Raw genomic sequence first — 21,876 nt, 5'->3', positions numbered from 1 at the left:
TGCACAAAACATCCAACTGTGGAGCACGCATGTTTCCTCCTTTTGTGAATGACTTTTCGCCGCTAACCATCCACTCATTCCACTGTTCTCAAATGCGATCTTTAAATGGCTTGTTTAGGCACACATCCAGTGGCTGTACCAACGATGTCAATCCTGCAGGAATAACTGCTGCATCTGTGTTTATTCTTGCCAGCCTTTGCTTGGTGCTGGGAGTTAAATGAGCCCTGAACATATCCCACATCAGTAGACTACGTTTTTGAATAAGTCCACCTGGCCGCCTGCTCCATACATTATCAAGCCATAGCTTTACCCCTTCTTCATCCATCCAGCCTTTTTCATGTACATGTACAAAACAACCAACAGGAAACTTGAGTTTCGGCATTGTTTTTCTTTTAAAAATAATCATTGGTCTCAGTTTGGCACCATCAGCTGTGCATGCTAGTACCACTGTAAAACTGGACTTCTCATGTCCTGTTGTTTTAATTAAAATTGTTTTTGCACCTTTTGGATGGACAGTTCTATTTCCAACCATATCAAAATTCATTGGAGTTTCATCCATATTTCCGATACTACTTAACGCATAGCCATGTTTATTGCGCTGTTGTATTACATATCGATGGAAACTATTTACTTTGGCTTCAAGATCTGCAGGTAATTTTTGTGCAATTTTCATCTTTTGCCTCAGTACCAGATTATGGGGGTGATTCTAACTTCGGCGGGCGGCGGAGGCCGCCCGCCAAAGTTCCCCCACCAAAATACCGCTCCGCGGTCGAAAGACCGCTGAGGGTATTTTGGGATTTGCCCTGGGCTGGCGGGCGGCCGCCAAAAGGCCGCCCACCAGCCCAGGGCAAATCAACCTTCCCACGAGGACGCCGGCTCAGAATTGAGCCGGCGTTGTGGGAAGGTGCGACGGGTGCAGTGGCACCCGTCGCGTATTTCAGTGTCTGCATAGCAGACACTGAAATACTTTGTGGGGCCCTCTTACGGGGGACCCTGCAGTGCCCATGCCATTGGCATGGGCACTGCAGGGGCCCCCAGGGGCCCCGTGGCACCCCCTACCGCCATCCTGTTCCTGGCAGGTCGGGGGTGTCAGAATCCCCATGGCGGCGGAGCACGCTCCGCCGCCATGGAGGATTCTGCAGGGCAGCGGGAAACCGGCGGGAGACCGCCGGTTTCCCGCATCTGACCGCGGCCGAACCGCCGCGGTCAGAATGCCCTGCGGGGCACCGCCGGTCTGTCGGCGGTGCTCCCGCCGACCCTGGCCCCGGCGGTCTCTGACCGCCGGGGTCAGAATGACCCCCTATGCCTTTCAAAGAATCTAGTACACCAGGATACAGTGGCTTTAAATCTGTTGCTGTGATCTGGGTTAGATTTGGCCCACTGATGGGCAAACAAACGTATTTGATTTCGTGTCACTATATAACCACTTTGGCGATGCTCATTCACCATGTCTGCTACATGTTTTTCGAGTTCTGGCCAATGTGGGGTGCCTCTTCTTAATGCACACTTACCCCTTGGCATACTCCTTAATGCTTTTTCATTTGCTTTCCAGTCCCGAACCATCTTTTCTGTTACTCCATATTGTCTTGCAGCAGCACAGTTATTATGTTCCATGGCAAAGTTTACAACTTTAAGTTTGAAACTGGCTTCATATTTCTTTCTTCTTGCTGGTGGAGCCAGGATGGGGTCTTGTCTGTTAGCCATTTGTATACTGTATGTACTGGTGCTGTACTGTATGAACTGGTACAGATACTGGTACTGGTGCTGTGCTGTACTGTATTCACCACCACATGTATCTGCTCACCAGATTGCCTTCCCTCAGAATCACCAATAATACAACAACCAGCCAATCACGGAGAATGAATATTACATTTAAGATTGTTGAAACTGCAGTGCAACCAAAGTTAAATGCGGTCAAAATATATATTTTTTATAATATTGTCATATCCCAATCCAAAATGGCCGTTACTATATGGTAATCTCCTAACATGTGCCATGCGCGAGAAGAAAGAAACAGAAAACAGAAAACAAATGTTGTTTCTATGGTACCGTAATAGCGCGCTTTGAATAGCCTGGGGCACGCGCAGAAACACGCGCCTGCCCAGACAACTGCCAGCGAGGACGCGGAACCCATCGTACGCTTGGAATTCATTTCCAAATGCAGCGTACGGTGGTTCAGCTACAGGGCGCCTGTCCCTGAAGTTTCGGCACGCCGTATACTGGCGTATAAGACGACCCCCGACTTTTGAGGAGATTTTCAGGGGTTAAAAAGTCGTCTTATACGCCGGAAAATACGGTAAATCCGTGCAAGGGCTCCCGGAGTATATGCCCTTCATTGATCCAGGCCTCTTGTGTCATCTTGGAAACAAAAGTAAGGTCACACTATAGAACGTTACTTCTGCAGTTACAATAAGCAGGTGTTTACTTAAAGTTACAAATGCAGGTAATGTTACTTTATACTGGGGCACACACAGGATGGGAGGAATGGAATACCTTGCACTCTTATCCTGTATATTACAAAATTAAAGATCCTCTTGATTTGCTGATGAATTCCCTAAAGTATTATGACATATAATTTCCCTCAGATCAATATACAATTAACACATTTGCCTCCAAATTGATATTATAGTAATGACATATACTATTTTCAAGTTAGATAAATGTGAAAGGGCCATCACTCACAGGTTTGGAATGTATATTATTTTCTGAAACTTAGAATGTATGGTATTTTCACAAAGGAAATTAAGCCTTAGTCACTGGGTTTGGTGAGTCACAACATTGTTCTTTCTTGAGACTCTGCAGTCTCCCAGAACATCCATTATCTACGTTAATTGATCGTTAATAGGCTAGATCATACAATCAACCTTCACTGAAATGAAGAATATTACAAGCTGTGCACATTCATATAATTGTATTCACATATGATCCACTGATTTAGGAAGTTCCCAAGAAATGCCAGCACACAGTATGAACCTCGGGAGTTTCCAGATGAAGACCAAAAGAAACATTTGACATCAAAGTCTTTGAAGGATTTTCTCAACTCTGTTTCTTTAAGGTAAATACTTTGTATTAAATAGGTTGAAAATGTTCAAACAATTTTAGGCTGCAATAGTGAATTTGTTTTGCAGGTGTCAATGCTCACATTGTATGGAGATAACACACTCTGAAAACTGGGTCTGCTTATGCATCATACAATGTACAGTTGTAAGTTCCAGATGAAATCAGCAATGTTTAGGACTTAAGTAGCACGTACATATTTAATGAATGTATTTATTAACAGTATTTAAAGAGCGCAACAGCCATCCCCAGAGGGATATTACGGTGCTAGATCATATGCCACATTGCATCCAGCCTCACATCCAATTATGAAAGGAATATCGTTTTCAGTCTTTTCCAAAACATAAAAAGGTCCAAAATCAGGCAAAAATCAATAGGTAAAGTGTTGTAATTAATGGCAGCTAGATAAGAAATAGAATGGCCATTCATTCTGGCTTTTTTAATGTGCTTAGCGCTAACCAGTTTGCTGAGCGGAGTGCTCGCGTGGGCTTATAAAAAGCCACTTGGCCACACAGAATAGCAGGCCCAGTATCGTATAATATATAATGCAGTGAACTTAGACAGCGGGAGGCTGAGCTATTTTGGGCACTGTTACGAATGAGCCTGACCACTACATTTTGAATCGACTGTAAGCAAATAACTTGAAAAACAGCCATTCCCAGATATAGAGCATTGCCATACTCCAGCCTACTCATAATCAATGCCTAGACAACAGTCCTTCGCCGTTCCACCTGAATATATTAGAAGATCTTATACAGTAATCCGACCAGGCCAAAACATTTGCCGCAAGTGACATTAACCTGGTCTTGCCTCATCTAGTTAGAATCCAAGATTGTTAGCTAATCTTGGTTCTGGAGCAGTACCTAGGGATGAAAATACTGTGAGTTCGACCAAAGAGCAACATCTCTGTCTTCTCCCCGTTAAGTTTTTAACAATGTGAATGCATCCTGATAGCTACTTCAGATAGACAACCGAAAAGATTATCCTGAGTCTCCCTATGTCTCTCCCCTGTAGAAATAATAAGCCGAGTATCTTCAGCATAGGAGCAGATCCGAAAGCCCCAAGCTTTGACGATACCCGCCAAGGAGGAGGCATAGAAATTCAACAATGTAGTGCTAACAGAAGAGCCCTGTGGAACCCATTATTTGGACCTTTGAGGGATAGACCTAAAAGTGGCCATTTGGACTGACCAAGATCTTTTATTAAAAAAAAAAGAACCAAACCACTGCATGGCTTTCGAGTGAACATCAGACTCTTGTTGTCTCCTTATTATCAAGCTATGTGAGACCGTTTTGAAAGATGCAGACAGATCCAAAAGGTTCAAACCAGCAGCCTTCCCCTAATCCACCTCTGAGCTAATACTGTCTAACACTGCTAACATTACCCTCAGAAATGTGAATCATACCCTCAGTATATTAACATGGTTTAGATGGCCAGGATTGCAGGTGAGAGTGGGTTAGTGTTGAGTAGAAACGTGAGTATGTGTAGCTGTTAATGGATCTGAGGTTTAAGTGCGACTCCTTATGCGTCGTCAAAGTGGAACTGTGCCCTTGGGAGATTGTTCCTTTTGGTGTATTTGTTGACACTACTTCAAATAAACCGTACATGTATACGTTTAGGTTTTTGAAAGTGTGACTTCTTTTTACAAAATGTTGTGGATTGCTTTGACCTACAAAGGGAGAGAAATAATGTATTGATGACTACTTAATTGTGCCCTTTGTGTATGAGCTTGCTATTAGGGTGAATACTATAGTCTACCACTTAAGAGTTTAGGTTTTTAAGAAATATAGTTTTATAACAAATAACTGACACCCCTGTGCAGACATACTCGCTGAGGGCTTTGAAGGACTGTATACCAATGTTATAGGCATGCGTCACATGCTAAGGACATTTTACGAGTGAGATAGCCTTTAAAAACGAGTATATCCAGAGCATAAGGGCTATAAAACCATTAGAACATTCCACTCACTGAAGGCAGATTGTTCTAAATTAAACAGAGGAAACCGAAAGAGAAAAACAGAAATGTTGGTTCACGAGGTTTGTGTTGGACCTCTGGCTCGCCATTGTCTTCAGTGCAGCACTCAACCTGACAATGTTCTATTTTTTATACAAATGCCATATCTAAAACCCTCAAACCAACTCAACTTCACTGACAGTCGTGAAGCATTCTGTGAGGACCAGGTGTTTCAAGTAAGGCTATCTGTACATTTAACTGCCAATTTCTGTTTTCTTAAAGGCCACTTTATTGCAGACACAGCCATGATGTGTGATGCTTGCACTTGCATTCTATGGATAATTACAGACATTTTTCTCACATCGCTATTACTCTCTGCTCTCTGCTCCAAGATCCATGTGACTTGCCTACATCTGTCTCTGTACTTACTCACCCACCCATTAGTCCAGTCGTGCATTCACCCATTCATTCATCCATCCATCAACTCCCATGGTCAATCATTCATCCATGATTTTACCCATTAGTTTCCCATGTACTTGTTCATTCGTCCATCTATGCTCGCATCCATCCAACCATTTAGATACTGAATTATTCTCACATTCACCACGATCCATCCACACAGTGACACACGCACATATGCCTCTCAAAAAGGAACCACTTGCATGTATAAAATGCCAAAACTTTGTGTTTTTCCTATGCTCACTTCACATGTTTTAACGCGGCCCTCCCTGAAATGAAAGTAAGCTGCAGACACCACCAACAACAAAAAAAGGATAGTGACCACTATATGGACAAAAGCCACTTAAAATGCATGTACCTTCATGTAAATGAATAATGATAGATGGAGCACCAACACAGATTGAACTTATAGTTTACTACATTGAATAATAAATTGAATAATAAAGAGAAGGAAGTTTATGGTGTACTGAGGCTCCCCCCTGCACATCAAGGAACTGTCTCCTCAAACAGCACTTTAAGCCTTGTTGGACATTACCTTTAGAGTTGTTTTTAGTGCCCCACTGCCCCTTCCGGTGCCCCTTCTGTGATCCAATTTGGAGGGTTGTAATGGGTCGGAGAGGGGTGGCGAGCCATGTGGTGCAGGACGATTTGTTTGGGGGCAGTCAGTGGAAGTTGGTGGTATTAAAAACCGGTGGGGTGCTAAAAACATTTACATTACATACATTACACAAAATACATTACAGTAAAACAATTAAAAAAGAGAAAAATAAACTTTCACTTACCTTATCCTGCTGCACATCCTCGATGCTCCCCACTCCTGGGCTCCAGACTCCTCCGAGTCCAAGATGACGTCAGAAAGCCAACTACCTTTTCCAATCCAGACGCTGCTTTCCTGCTGTTAAGCAGCATGAGTGAAGCATCAGAATTGGCTAGATCAGGCTGGCCCAGCAATTCTAAAGGCACTGTAGCCCTGTGTCTGCTCTCCAACCAAACTTTCTTAGACAGCTGGGTTGAGAGGTTTGAATTGTGCATGTCAGTTTGGCCGTAGCAAGGTAGTCTGCCAAACCCACATGCGCATTTCAAACAAAGGGGCCACTCCTCATTGCTGCCAATCGCCCCCCCACACTCCATTTAGCAGAGAGTACGAAATAAAACAGTAATAAAATCATGTTATTACCATTTTATTTTCACTCTTTTTGCAGCAGTGTGTGTATGGGGGGGCAGAACGATGAGTTACACAACTGGGGTCTGTGTGTAAAGGGGTGGAAATAGTCAAAGCATGGCCTGAACTAATCCCCAAGTGAGTAGAATGTCCTGTGCGTACACAGTAGCTTCATGTATTATTGTGATTGAACATCAGAACTTACAGAAACCAGTCCGTGACAGACCTGAACAATCTCAGTTTCTAGGCGGATAATAATGCGCTTCCATCCGTTGGTCTGACTCACTGTGGCCCTCATTACAACATTGGCGATAAAAGGTGCTTACCGCCGTGCAGAAGACCGCCAAAACACCGCCGCGGAATTCCGCCACAGCTATTATGACACACATCTCGGAATCCGCCGAAATTCAGCCACACCAAAGGTCAGTGATAAACTGGCGAAAACAAAACCTCCACCATCACGCCAACAGAAACACGCCCATGCTATCACGACCCACGAATCCACGCAGTCGCGCTCAATATACACACACCTCTCCAAAACACTGCCACATTGGACAATTCAAAATACACACACCTGAGACACATACAAACAACACTCCCACACACCCAACACAATATAAAACACACACCCACATCACCCACAAACCCCTATGACCAGAATTCACGAACAAAGGCCAGAGAGACAGAGAGCACAGCAACTGAGAACCCCACCACACAGAGACACACAACACCATCACCCATACAAGATTACACGCACAAAACACCACACACCACTACACATCAACACACACATCAACACTTACACCACCCCACACATCACCCACACCACCCCATGTTACGCCAAAGACACCCTCGGTTTTCCGAGGAGGAGCTCAGGGTCATGGTGGAGGAAATCCTACGGGTAGAGCCACAGCTATTTGGCTCACAGTTGCAGCACACATCCACAGCCAGGAAGATGGAGCTATGGCAAAGAATCGTGGACAGGGTCAACGCTGTGGGACAGCATCCAAGAAATCGGGAGGACATCAGGAAGAGGTGGAACGACCTACGGGGGAAGGTGTGTTCCGTGGTCTCCAGGCACAACATCGCGGTACAGCGGACTGGCGGCGGATCCCCACCTCCTCCCCCACGACTAACAACATGGGAGGAGCAAGTCTTGACCATCATGCATCCAGAGGGCCTCGGAGGAGTCGGTGAAGGAATGGACACTGGTAAGTTAAATCTCAACTATCATATCCCCCACCCTACCTGCATGCCATCACACACCCCCACCCTCACCCCCTCCCCTATCACTACAACTCCTCACTAATGTACGCATAACACAAACCACACATCCCAACACCAAGCCCGCATGCAAATACAAAGCATGGTCACCCCTCACCAAAGCATGCTCACTGCACATACCCATAACAACCCCCTAACCATCATCACACAAACCCACACACAGGAATGCTTGCACTGGGGTACACAAACACCCACCCATTGCACACCATTACACACACACATGCAATAATCATGCTCTTATATCCCTGCAGGACCACTACGGAACCTCACCACACCGGAGGGTCCAGACAACTCCACTCCACCCACAGAAGAGGCCCACAGTGACGACAGCAGCTCTGCCCTACTGGATCCTGATGACCAGCCCGGACCATCGTGGGCCTCGGGACAGTCGGTTCCCCTTGCACAGGCACAGCCCAACACTGACCTTCCACCCTCTGGTAACACCAGCACAGCACCCACCCAGCGGGCCCATACCTCCGTACCCAGGACACGTCAATCAGCGGTGTGTCCACCATTACAGGGAACCCAGGATAACCCACCACCCCAACTACAACAGGGACCTGGGGCAGTGGTAGTGGGCACACGGTCCAGGGGACGGAGGCACAGGAACACAGGGGAACTGGGAGGGCTGCTGTGCGACAGGGGGCGGACAGGCCAAGGGAACCCACCCTCCACGAGGCCCTCTCCTCCATCATGGGAGCCTACCACCACTCCCAGGAGACGATGGCGACGGTCCTGGCAAAGTTTCAGGAGACCCAGCGCATGCAGGACGAACTGTATTTGGGGTTCAGGGAGGAGCTCAGAACCATCAGCTCCGCCCTGGGCACCATCGTAGGGGTGCTGAAGGACATACAAAAGACCATGAGGGACACCGTGGCACTCCAAGGGGCCCCTGACACTAGCATGGACGATGAACTGGCCACCACCTCCGCCGGCGCTAGTGGACAGGACGCCCCGCCACAGGACCACCACACCAGCACCCCACCCCCTGCAGATGGAAAACCACCCCGCAAGTGGTCCCTGAGATCCAGGAACAGGACAGAGCAAGATGGCAAGACCCCCGCCAGGAAATGAGACCAACCTGATTGTCCTCCCACTGTCTCACTTTGTTACCCTGTCCCGATTGGAACTGCCCCAGCTCCACTTCCTATGCCCATATGGGCAGTGCACCTGTGTGACTAATGGACTGGACTCTGCCATGGACATTCCTCCACCGTCCCCCATCACCATATTACTACCCCCCCTCCATTTTTGAGCACTGAAATAAACACCCTTGAACCACAAAACAATCTGGAGTCAGTCTGTGATTTGGTAAATATGTATAATCAATGACAGTGTCAACATGCGTTTTCCAATTGTAAAGCCAACATACCTATGTCACACATCACAAGTCCTTGAAGGATGCAAGCAGATGACACGCGTTGCTAACCACACCTGTGAAAACGTAATGGAAAGGTGCAACTCAGTGACCAAATACTGCAATGAACTGACAGACAGGATAGAGGTAGAAGTGTGAAAGTGAATGTAATGGTAAAAACAAAACTGTTCTCACCTGTGTGTCACTGGAAATATTGCTGTAGGACAGACTCCCTGTTGTCTATGTCTTCTTCCTCAGCGTCCTCCTCATCACTGTCCACAGGCTCCACAGCTGCCACAACACCGCCATCTGGACAATCCTCCTGCAGAAAAGGCACCTGGCGTTGCAAAGCAAGATTGTGAAGCATCGAGCAGGCGAAGATGATCTGGCACACCTTCCTTGGTGAGTAGAATAGGGAACCACCTGTCATATGCAGACACCTGAACCTGGCCTTCAGGAGGCCGAAGGTGCGTTCGATCACCCTCCTAGTCCGCCCATGGGCCTCATTGTAGCGTTCCTCTGCCCTGGTCCTGGGATTCCTCACTGGAGTCAATAGCCAGGACAGGTTGGGGTAACCAGAGTCCCCCAATAGCCACACCCGGTGCCTCTGGAGTTGACCCATCATATAAGGGATGCTGCTATTGCGCAGGATGTAAGCGTCATGCACAGAGCCAGGGAACATAGCATTTACCTGCTAGATGTACTGGTCTGCCAAACATACCATCTGTACATTCATGGAATGATAACTCTTCCGGTTGCTGTACACCTGTTCACTCCTGTGTGGGGGGATCAGAGCTACATGGGTGCCATCAATAGCACCTATGATGTTGGGGATATGTCCAAGGGCATAGAAGTCACCTTTCACTGTAGCCAAATCCTCCACCTGAGGGAAAACGATGTAGCTCCTTACGTGTTTCAGCAGGGCAGACAACACTCTGGACAACACGTTTAAAACATAGGCTGAGACATCCCTGATGCCATGGCCACTGTAGTCTGAAACGATCCACTTGCAAGGAAATGGAGCACTGACAGCACCTGCACTTGAGGGGGGATTCCTGTGGGATGGCGGATTGGTGACATCAGGTCTGGCTCCAACTGGGTTCATAGTTCCTGGATAGTGGCACGGTCAAACCTGTAGGTGATGAGTAAATGTAGCTCCTCCATTGTCAACCGGTCCACCAGCGGTCCGTACTCCGGAGGATTCCGCCATCTTCTCAAATGTCCAAGCTGACGGTGCCTAGGAAGGACAACAGCGACCACAGAGTCAACCAAATCCCAGGTATGTACCCACAGATACACAGAACACGACACCAAAGAGAAAAATCTTCCTGTATGTGTGTCGAGTGTAGGCCTAGGTATGTGTGACGCAGTTGCAAATTAAGCCATGTGGGCCCCTGAAATGGCAGCTGCCTGACCTCTAAAGTGGGACAATGGGATGTGAGGTAACTGCGCTGGCGTTGTACACCGTCGCGGTAGGCGGTCGAAGACCGCGGCGCAAAGCTGCATTGGTTAACATTGGACACTATGGGTCCCAGGAACCAATGATGAAGTGCGCCGGCGGTGATGAGACGCACCGCCGCGGACGTCACCGCTGCGGACGTGACCGTCATTTTCACTCTGCAAGTGCTGCTGTGACCTCGGTCTGGAAGAGACAATGGCTGCTGCGTCTGGGGAAAGGGCCTCTGCCTTCACTGCTCAGGAGTTGGAGAAGCTCGTGGATGGGGTCCTCCCCCAGTACACGCTACTCTACAGTCCTCCAGACCAACAGGTAAGTACACAGGGAGCACGATGTATGGGCTATGCCTGGGTGGAGAGGGCTGGTTGTAAAAGGGAAGGGGGCAGAGTGCACTGAACATAAAGGACTGTGAATGCATGTGCCACATGGCAAGGGCAGGGATGTGGGCCACTCACTTCGACGGTGCTCTTGCTAATGACTTCTCTTCTTCCCCTGTGCATGTCATGTAGGTCAGCGCCCACCAGAAGAAGGACATTTGGCGTGCCATCGCCAAGGAAGTACAGACCCTGGGGGTCCACCAGAGACGGGGCACCCACTGCCGGAAAAGATGGGAGGACATTCGCCGCTGGAGCAAGAAGACGGCGGAGGCTCAGCTGGGGATGGGCTCCCAACGTGGGAGTGGTGCCCGTCGCCCCATGACTCCCCTGATGTTCCGGATCCTGGCAGTGGCCTACCCTGAGTTGGATGGGCGCTTGAGGGCATCACAGCAGACACAAGGGGGTGAGTACACCCTCATTCTGGGGACTTTGCGTGCAGTTGAGGGGTCTGGGTGTGGGAGGAGGGCTGTGGGTTTCCCTAGGCCAGGGCGACTTACATAGGCTAGGTCCCTCCGTAATGCAGGCCATGTGGCACTCCACCCCACCGCACTAGAGTGACAAGTACAGGTATACATGCCCCTGTGGCATCCATGTGTGCAGATGTCCACCATTGCGAAGTAGGCCATATCCCAGGAATTGTATCTGTAGAGGCCAGGAGCACGGCGTAGTGCAGGTGGCTGCTGTGTCTGTCTTGTCCGCCAACGGTAGCGGTAAGCCATGCACTCAACCTGTCTTTCTTCTGTCCCCCCCCCCCCTTGCTCTGCTCTCCCTGTTCTTTTGTGCATCAGCATCATCAGGCAGAGGTACAGTGGCACCGGAGCACGAGGGAGCTGCATCCCACATGGCCATGGAGGGCCACACCACGGACTCAGAATGCACCAGTGGGACGGAGGGCAAGGGGAGCTTCACGTCAGTCACCGGATCACCAACCAGCGACACGGACTCGTCCGCCGATGGGAGCTCCCTTGTGGTGGCGGCACCATCTGTGCCCCACACTTCTACAGGTACAGCCGCCACCTCCCCTACCAGCACCGCCCTCTCATCAGACCCTCAGCGTTTGCCCCGTGCCCGCTCACCCAGGAGGGTGGGCATCACCTTCGCCCCAGGCACCTCAACCCCTGCCCCAGTCACCCTTGCTGCCCTCAGTGAGGAGGCCATTGACCTCCTCAGGTCACTCACTGTTGGGCAGTCTACCATTGTGAATGCCATCCAGGGTGTAGAAAGGGAGTTGCAACACGGTAATGCATTCCTGGAGGGCATTCAGGCTGCCCTTCATCGAACCCTGCAATCTTTGTCCTCAGCACTGATGGCAGCCATTGTCCCTGTGTCTAGCCTCCCCCCTCCAACTTCCTCCACCCAGACCCAATCCCCTGTACCCCAGCCCATCCCAAGCACACCATCAGACAAGCATGCACACACCTCAACACACAAAAGTAGCTCAGGCAAACATAGGCACCACACATCCCACAGGCACTCACACAAGCATCACCCACATACAGACACAGCAACATCCACTGCCTCCACTGTGTCCCCCTCCTCATCGTCTCCCTCCTCCCTCCCAGTGTCATCCACACTCTCACCTGCATGCACTACATCTACAGGCACTAGGACTCGCACCAGAACACCCACCACCACACCCCGCTCACCTGCACTCACCACCCCCACTCCCATTTACATGTCCCCTGTGTCCTCTCCCAGTGTGTCTGTGACGCCCCCTCCCAAAGTACACAAACGCGGGCACCCACACGCCCAACATCCATCCACCTCACGACAGCCTCCAGTACCTGCACCCAAAACACCTAAAGTGACACCTCCTACAACCACCTCCTCTTCCTCCACTCCCAGACCCCCTCCAGCTACCCATCTCAGTGTTCGTCATAAACTCTCCCTCAGCAACGTTGACCTCTTTGCCCCCATCCCCACCCCTCCAATTCATAAGTCCCGTAGTAGCGCCTCAGCCAAAAAGACTCCAGTACCAGTGGTGCGTATTACAGATGTGTGGAGTGCACCGGCCACCAGGGCAGGCAGTGTGACACGGAGCCAAAGCACTGCCAGTCCACCCCCTGTAAAGCATCTCAAGTTGGAAAGTGGCTGACGGGACATGGTGAAGACTCCTGGCGGCAAAACTGCTCACAAGGGTCCCAGGGGGATTGCAGAGTCAGCTGTAACTCCTCCGAAGGTGGTGAAGGGCCAGAAGAAGTCTGCACAGTCTAGTGAGAGCAGCATGGCGGAGAAGGGCGCCATCCTCCCCGGCGTCCGGGACGCCACCGCCAGCACCGTCGTCACTGGTCAGGAGACCACCGCCGGAGTCATTGCCCAGGAGGGCAGGAGTATCGTAGGAGACCAGCGCCAGAGTCAGTGCCCAGGAGGGCAGCAGTGTCGTCACTGGTCAGGAGACCACCGCCAGAGTCAGTGCCCAGGAGGGCAGCAGTGTCGTCACTGGTCAGGAGACCACCTCCAGAGTCAGTGCCCAGGAAGCGCCCCGGCTGCCACAGCCCCTCTGGGCAATGAGGGACCGTCATGCCACACACCAATGCACAGGTCAGAGACCGCCATGGCAAAGCACCGCTGAATAAGGGAATCACCGCCATGGTGAAGACCGTTGAACATGGCAGAGAATCGCTCAACAGATCAGAGACCGCCATGGCAAAGCACCGCTGAACAAGGGAATCACCGCCATGGTGTAGACCGCTGAACAGGGCACAGCACCGCTGAACAGGGCAGAGAACCGCTGAACAGATCAGAGACCGCCATGGCAAAGCACCGCTGAACAAGGGAATCACCGCCACATCAAGCATTGTTATCCCATGTACAGCTGGGACTGTGACGGAACAGGAACCGTCACGGGGAGCCTAATGCAGTGTGGGCACCATTCCCCCTCCAGAACCAGTGGAGACTGTTATCCACTTGAGAGACTGTGGCTTTGCACTCCCCAGGATGGTACAGTGGGCAAACCACCCACTGTAGATACTTGAGAGACTGTGGCTTTGCACTCCACAGGATGGTACAGTGGGCAACCCACCCACTGTAGAGACTTGAGAGACTGTGGCTTTGCACTCGCCAGGATGGTACAGTGGGCAACCCACCCACTGTAGAGACTTGAGAGACTGTGGCTTTGCACTCCCCAGGATGGTACAGTGGGCAACCCACCCACTGTAGAGACTTGAGAGACTGTGACTTTGCACTCCCCAGGATGGTACAGTGGGCAACCCACCCACTGTAGAGACTTGAGAGACTGTGGCTTTGCACTCCCCAGGATGGTACAGTGGGCAAACCACCCACTGTAGAGACTTGAGAGACTGTGGCTTTGCACTCCCCAGGATACATCAATGGGCATGGAGCCCCGTCGTGGATCTGGCGTGGTGCTGTAATCCGGCTGAGGTGCCCCCCATTCCCTTCCCCCTGAGGTGCCTGTTGTATTTTGATCTGATGCCCCAGCAGTGTTCTCTCCGTTTGTGGACAGGTATCTATTGTGGGCCTCGCCCATGCATTTTTGGACCAGTGGTGCACGGACATTGATATGTTCATACCTGCAGTGCTTCTCGTACTGTATATACTTTTGAATGTGTATATATATATATATATATATATCTGTATATATTTGGTAACTGTATTTTGACACATTACAATGTTTGGACTGATTTCCTTTGGTCTTTGCATTCTTCCGGGGGGGGTTGTGGGTTGTTACTGTGATGTTTTGACATGCATTGGTGTGTGTGTTATAATGTGCGAGGGTGAGGGTGGTGGTGGGGGTGTTTCGTGTGTGTCCCCCTGACTTTTGCCTCCCCCCCCTATGTCGTAGGTGCAGTACTCACCGTTGGCTTCGCCACCGCCGTTGCTGGTGTTCGTAAATGAGCAGGAAGACAAGGGCAGGTAGGATTTGTAATTCCGGATCCATGTGTCCTCCTTCCTCGTGGGATGTGTAGAAGGTGAGCGTTTTCCTATTGCAAAAGCTGTTTCCGCCTTGTTTTTATCCACGGTGAATCCGCCCCGGAAAAGGTGGCGGATTGGCAGGTTGTGATACTGTGGGCGGTACATTGTCTTCCGCCTATCTGTTGGCGGTGACCGCCGCGCTGCTTGTCTGTACCGCCGTGGCGGTCGGAGTGTTAAAGTGGCTGTCTATGTTGGCGGTTTCCGCCATGGTCGTGATTCAATTTTTTTGTCCGCCGGCCTTTTTGCGGTATTACCGCACCTTTACACCGTCCGCCAGAGTTGTAATGACCCCCTGTGTCTTTTTCATACTCTTATTAATAGACTATTGACCTCTCACTGACCTAAGGGCAGCATGCTTCATTATTTGACCCCCATCGTCACTCATGTCCGAGTTCTTGACAAAAGTGAGCCCCACCTAAAAATTGAGGGACCTTCTGTGGTTGCGGTAGTGGTAGTGTATTAGTAGAAATAAAACACCTCTATCACAATGTTAGGCTCTGGTTAATTGAAGTGATGAGGGGACTACTCATATCAAATTAAAATTACTTAACATTTGACCAGTAGCTTGATTGTGGTTGCCAAATGGTAACGTTAAAAAGTAAGTGGAATAATTCTAATCCAAGGTCAGACCAACATGTCTCAACCTCTCCTGCAATGAGCCACTAAGGCTGGGGTTTTCATCAAGACCAATGTCCATACTTAATACAGCTTGGGAGGGAGGAACTATGGATGAGATCCCTTTGGACAGTTTATCAAACAATTACATGCCATAATTAAAAAATAAAGTTAAAACAAAATCAAACAAGTGTCTGAAACCGAAGAGAAGAGAAGACTTTTACTTTAATGTAATCTTCCAGGAGAGGAAGTGACCTAAAAACATGATTCATTGAAGATATAAAGCTGTGACAGTTCTTGCAATAAAGAAAACGGGCACAAGAGACTCCATATTTTTCCATCCAAAAATATATACAAAACATTGTGTAGTCACACAATATTAAGAGTCATTATGACTTAATGAATTCTAAAAACACTCTGTACACACTCATTCCTGTGGACATACAGAATCTATGATATGTTCAGTTGTCTTAGTCGTTCAGTCAAAAACGCCCATTATCGGGCAAAGGGGAAGGAGCCTCAGTGTTCAGTTAGAAACTATAATGGAAGAGTTAAAAGTCCCTAAAGAGAAAACACAGTGAGGGCTAAATGAAGCCCTAATGAGTAAAGGTCTAATATCAATCATCTTATTATTGAGCTTCTCTGGGATGTAAACCTACTGACAATGCAGACTGTGGTCTGACTACTCTCTTGGATCTCACGCAAGCTTTGCATGATCACGAGACGGACACTGACTTCCGCATTGAAGACATCAGTAGGCGTGAGTGTTTAATTTATAAAATAGGTAGTGCTGGGAACCAAAATGTTTCTCAGAAGCCCTCATCCAGCACTGACCAATGAGGGTATTGCTAAATACCAATGCTGTGTAGTCTTGGTTTGGCCTCATGCCTCTTGCCTCTTCTAACACCAGACACTCCCTGTTCCTTTATTTCACTCCTGAAGGTTATTATTCATCCCTGATTTCTTCCTTAGTCATTATTTTTCTTCTTTACTCTTCCTCCTCCTTTTGTTTTTTTTTTCTTTCTTGCTCTGGGACAAACTCCAATGAATAAATGTGCCCATCCCAAAAATGAGCACCGGGGGATCCACCTGTGACCGACGGCTCAAATTAAGCCCTGGGAGGAGTGCCACATTGTTGCCTTATTATGCAGTGGTAAATCATGTGTCATCACATAGCCCATCCCAAAAATGAGTGCTGGTGAGCCCCACCTGCAAGCACTGTCTCAAATTAAGCACTGCTTTATTGCTTCATTGTGCAGTGGCAAATTGTGTGTCATCACATGAAGCGTGTGTGCAAGTTTGATAACAAACCAAAACAAGAAAGTGCTAATGGGATACTAAAGATGTTGGCTGACAAGTGGGATTTTGATAAAACAGTGGGTCCCAGCATCCCCTGAATTCTGCAGGCCATTGCTGACACCTCAGCGAATTGTAGACTTCAAGGAGGCCATTCTGCATTTTTTTCGGATGCCTTTGGCCCCCAGAGACCTGAAGGTCTCCAGTTGAACTTTTGTTGGTGGTCCTTCACTCAGCTCTAACTGACCTTATGGGACTTGTGCCCATGCACGTTCAGATGCTGGTCCATGCTTCCATTCTGGCTCCAAGGTCCACAATAGTTGTTTTTATGCTGGTGACAATGATGACTCCACTCAGGGCCTTATACCAACACTAGTTTCTGACCCCAAGCTGTCATCGGCTTGCTCCAGGCCTATCTCTTGTTATGAGATGACAAATGCCACAAAACCAGTCAACTGCCACCAAATTCTAGTCCTCAAACTGTATCTCAACTCCAGTACTATCAGAGGCTGGAAGCTTTATTTGAATCCAACCCTGACTGAGCTCAGGGTATTCAAAATGTTCTCCATGTCACTGATAATTACGCAGAGGTAGACACCCTGCTTCCCCCCCAACTATACTGTTAATGCACTGTACCTGGATTTACAAAATGCCATTGGGCTAGATATATCCCCAGACACTAAGCTAGGATAACAACCTATGCCACCAACATAAGAAAGTGCCTCTTTCACAATAGTTATACCAAGGGCAGCAGAAGTGCTTTGCAGTTGCCTACTGTGAAAACCAAGTCAAACTTGCTAACTGAGATCCTTTAACCAGACCCAACTTCTTCTGAAGCAATATTGCATTCAGTGAGGCTCTTACACACACCCTTTTGGTCAGAGCTTGGCTGTCAGGTCAAGTGTCAAGGGACATAGGCCAGCCCCTGATAACCTTGATTTTCTGACAAGGCATCCTACGCCTGGAAGCCTGTGGTGGGTGCAGACATCAGCAAGTCACTCCTATTGTCTTTATGACCAATCCTCTAGATAAATGTCTTAAATGTTTTGACACCTTCGTAAAGTGATTGTTCTTATTGCCCAGTTTGACTTTGAGATTCTTGATCACGGTTTGCCTTCTCCGCAGATACACCCATATGTTGTGGCACAACGCCAGAAAATTCTTTCAACCATTCCAGAAGACCTTAGGGCCTCACAGGCTCAAACACTACATGATGGCCAGGACATGGCAAAGTATATCGTGTGCTGAATTGGATACCACAGACTACAAGTGTAGTGCTCAGAAGACACACCATTCAAATAATTGCTAAGCTTTTGCTCTCTCTATTTACTTCTTTAGTATCATTAAAATATGATATGAATCCCGGGGCAAATTATGTAGACATTAATAAAGTGTGGTTTGGAAGTGTATTCAATTAAGACATCAAGAAAATATTCTGGGCATTGGCTTTAGAAGACACAAACACAATAACATTCAGTAATCATTTTATAAAAAGCTTCCAAACATGCATCCGCATCTCAGGCCGGACCTCTAAGGTCATGCATGGTTTTCTTACATCTAGGCTTGTATATTCCCCGATTTTGATGGACGGCAAATGAGAGAACAAACTTGCCACGTGTGCAAGGAAACCGAGACACTTGATTTTTTTTATGCTCAAAACAACTTACTTCGTACAACGTTTAGTCAAGCAGGTGTTCGTACTGTCTAAGATCAAAGTTTTTTTAGAAAACATTCAGAGTAGTACATTTGTTAAGTATATGCGATTAGTGGCAGAAGAATCACAGGTTGCTCTTAAGGTTCGTATATAATTCTCTTGACTCTGTTTTATCCTGGTATATTAACCTGCTTTTTATATTATAAAGATGTATTATTGCTTGTAGATATTATACAAAGGCAACCATTACTAACACATTTTTTGCATTCTGTACTTATGACCGGTTAGCCCGTTGTTATACATTTTTCTGTGTACTCTTTCTTAATGAGGACAACACCATCATGAAATCGAATAATTTATTGCTAAGATGAGTTAAAGGTTGCTTAATTAACCATTACATTACGTGTTTTATATTGCCATTTTATTCTAAATAATTGTTTTATCTGAAACTTAATTTTTTATCTTGTAACCTTCACTGTCGTACAATCTTTAAAAGCCACACTATCCAAAAGGTTTATGTATTCGACTTTGTAAATTCATGGTACACAGCTCCCTAAAAAAAATTATAATTTAAAAGCACATTATTTTATTGGGAAAAACGCGTCTAATGAAAAGCGGCGCCTTGTTAAAAAATCCATAATGACCTATATTATCTTCACAATTGTAAAATAATTTTTATCATAAAACAGACTTGAACTAGCACTGCAGCAAAATGAAATAATGAACCCGTTTATCGATGACTGGAAAGCATTAGCAGAAGATGAAAGCTTGTTCGGTGGAAAAACGGATTCTCACCTGAAGGAATACCAGTCATTCACAGATTTGCGGCTCAGCAAGGATAAATCAATCAGCTGCATAAATTGGCACCCAACAATCCATGGTAGGTTATAACTTGAAATAGCAGACAGGTAGTTGTCGCTCAAATGTCATAATGAGGATTGGATTGCTTCTGTGCAAGTCATGAATACCAGGCCAGGGCGGAGATAATTGGGCTTAACAATCTTGACCATTTAAAACAATTTAAAGGTGCGGAGTGCGCTTCTCATAAACAGTAGCGTAGTTGACATCAACTTGGCAAAAGTTGACAAATGTTCTGCTTCAAAATGTAAGTGTACCCTATTCCTCTAAACTATCAGTTGTCACAGCCACTGATCCACAGATTTCAAGAATAGATTGCAAGTTGTTTCCCTCAATTCATGTTTACAGTGAACCAAACAGATATGTGTATTAGCGATGAGATACTTGCAGATTGTTTTCTCCAGGGCCTGTCTGCATCATTGTCAATGTCTTGTTACAGTGTTGTGTTTCAACAGTGGCTGTGTTGTACCCTGGCTGATTTTTGGTGCTGTGCCAGATGGCGCAATCTAGCACTAAGCAGGGGCGGTTGCAAAATATTCTGATAGCTTGCCCTAACAATATTTGTGAAGAAGGATTCCTTTTCCAAGTCGTTGTTTTCTTGTTTTATGTCCTGGGTCTTTAAATTCTTATCTTCAGGGTATCCCTAGCGCCTAGTGGTGGAGTAGTAAACTACTTATATAGTTGCTTAATTAGGAAGGTTTGTGTGCCGATACATCCTATGTTTGCGTACCTCATATGTAGCATGCCGCCATCTCTGCATGTATGCGCAGCCTTCAAACTTTTCACTTTTTTTCAACCATTGGTATCAATTAGAAACCACTTGTGGTTTAGGGAATTGCTTTTGTCAGGTCCTTGTGCTTTTTCTGGGGCCCAGTTTTTTTCTCCATTTTGTCCTTAATCTTCCTTCAGATTGGATAGCTCATGCCACAGGGCTCTGACTGGAACACTGTGGAGTCTGTCATCAGTATGAGCCCCATGTGGACAGCCTGGTTTGCATGCAGGGCAAGGGTGTAGAAGTAATACTGACAGTTGATTTCATCACCACATTAAAGAGTAAGGATGTTAAGTACAAGGGCCTCAGCCAAGGTGCGCTGTGACAGCCAGCCACCCTGCTGGTGATGTAGCAATGATCTGCTCTGCCCTCGGGCTCTTTCCCATTCTTTCCTTCCTAGATATCATTCTCACTGGTCCTACAAACGTTTTGCAAGTAACTCCAGGAAAAGTGAAAGCTCCTGGTCAAAAGGCAAATTAAGCTCCCAGTACCTGACAACTTGTTTGAGCTGACTTGGCTCTATGGAAAGGGTGTGAGCCCATATGAGAAAAGGATCCTTTGAGAGAAAAAGAAGTGCAAACACTGGGAATCATCGACTCATACTGAACTAGCTCCCTTAAATTCTACCCACTACTGTGCTGCTGAAAGTTTGCTATAACAGAAGAGGCAATAATCCCGACCCTTTCATATACCTCCATAAAAAAAATTGTTGTCCTGAGATTTTCATTTTTGATTTGTGTTTTTGGATTATTATAGAAGCACTTTAATTTGGGTAGACATTGCTGTTCCGGACCAAATTTTTTTGGGACAACATTTTTTAAATTGGCATATGTGTTGCAGTGATGATGGAATATTTTAGAAACCATGAGACCTACATACTTTATTTTGTTGTCAAAACATTGTTTTGGGGGGTAAAGTAGTCTTATAGAGACAGAAAATGACTTCTCAGAGAAACCTTTATGCCATTTTCCAAAATGGCTGCTATAATAGAGGAAAAAGGACATATATAGAAATGAAACAATATTGGCTTTTAATCCTTTTAGGTATACACCAAACAATGTTTAGTATCTGAATATGAAAAAAATACTGTTTATCACTCCTGTTTTAGACACATTTTCATAGTTCACTTAATTTAATAGTTACGGCAATCGCTCCTGGTACATTTGCATAATGTTGAACATTTGAGAAGAGCATGTAGACAGAACATCTTTTTGTAGCACAGGTTTTGCATGTACATGTAAGGTATGTGGGTAGACCTTTTGTAGGTTTTTGACCCCATCAATATCTTCCTAAACAAATTCATACGAATCTTTCTCTATATATGCATGATCCAAAACATTTACACATTTTCTGATCAAGTAGAACACTCTTTTAATGTGTCCACACACAGAATATGACGTCAGTGGAAGTTCACCTAGCGGGACTGATCTCTTGAACTCACTGTACCGAAGATCGTGTGACAGTCAGAACTCTTTTTCCACACAAGCACAAGGTATTTTTCTACATATTTAAAGTCACATTCTTCTTCTGTCTCAGCAAATCATTTTAGAAACTTCACAGGTTTAGCAGTTAAAGCTCCAAGCTTTGTTCCAATTTTGCTCATAGTGTCATGACCCGTAAGAATCTATGCCTTGATAAGAAC

At 46.9% G+C, this 21,876-nt stretch overlaps 1 protein-coding gene across 2 annotated transcripts in view; it reads left to right on the top strand.

Moving 5' to 3' along the window:
- Window positions 1-21,876, top strand: part of DNAI3 (dynein axonemal intermediate chain 3) — a 623,392-nt gene that overhangs the window by 142,295 nt on the left and 459,221 nt on the right. For both annotated transcript variants that reach the window (XM_069232274.1, XM_069232273.1), the window contains exons 8-9: window positions 2,939-3,055; window positions 19,294-19,484. In XM_069232274.1, coding sequence (XP_069088375.1) covers window positions 2,939-3,055; window positions 19,294-19,484 — 308 coding nt within the window. The remainder of the gene's footprint in view (window positions 1-2,938; window positions 3,056-19,293; window positions 19,485-21,876) is intronic.

The sequence above is a fragment of the Pleurodeles waltl genome, chromosome 4_2 (genome assembly GCF_031143425.1).
Source record: "Pleurodeles waltl isolate 20211129_DDA chromosome 4_2, aPleWal1.hap1.20221129, whole genome shotgun sequence".
NCBI classification, from domain to species: Eukaryota; Metazoa; Chordata; class Amphibia; order Caudata; family Salamandridae; genus Pleurodeles; species Pleurodeles waltl.
The sequence above is the reverse complement of the archived record's forward strand: the minus strand, read 5'-3'. Positions and strand labels throughout refer to the sequence as shown.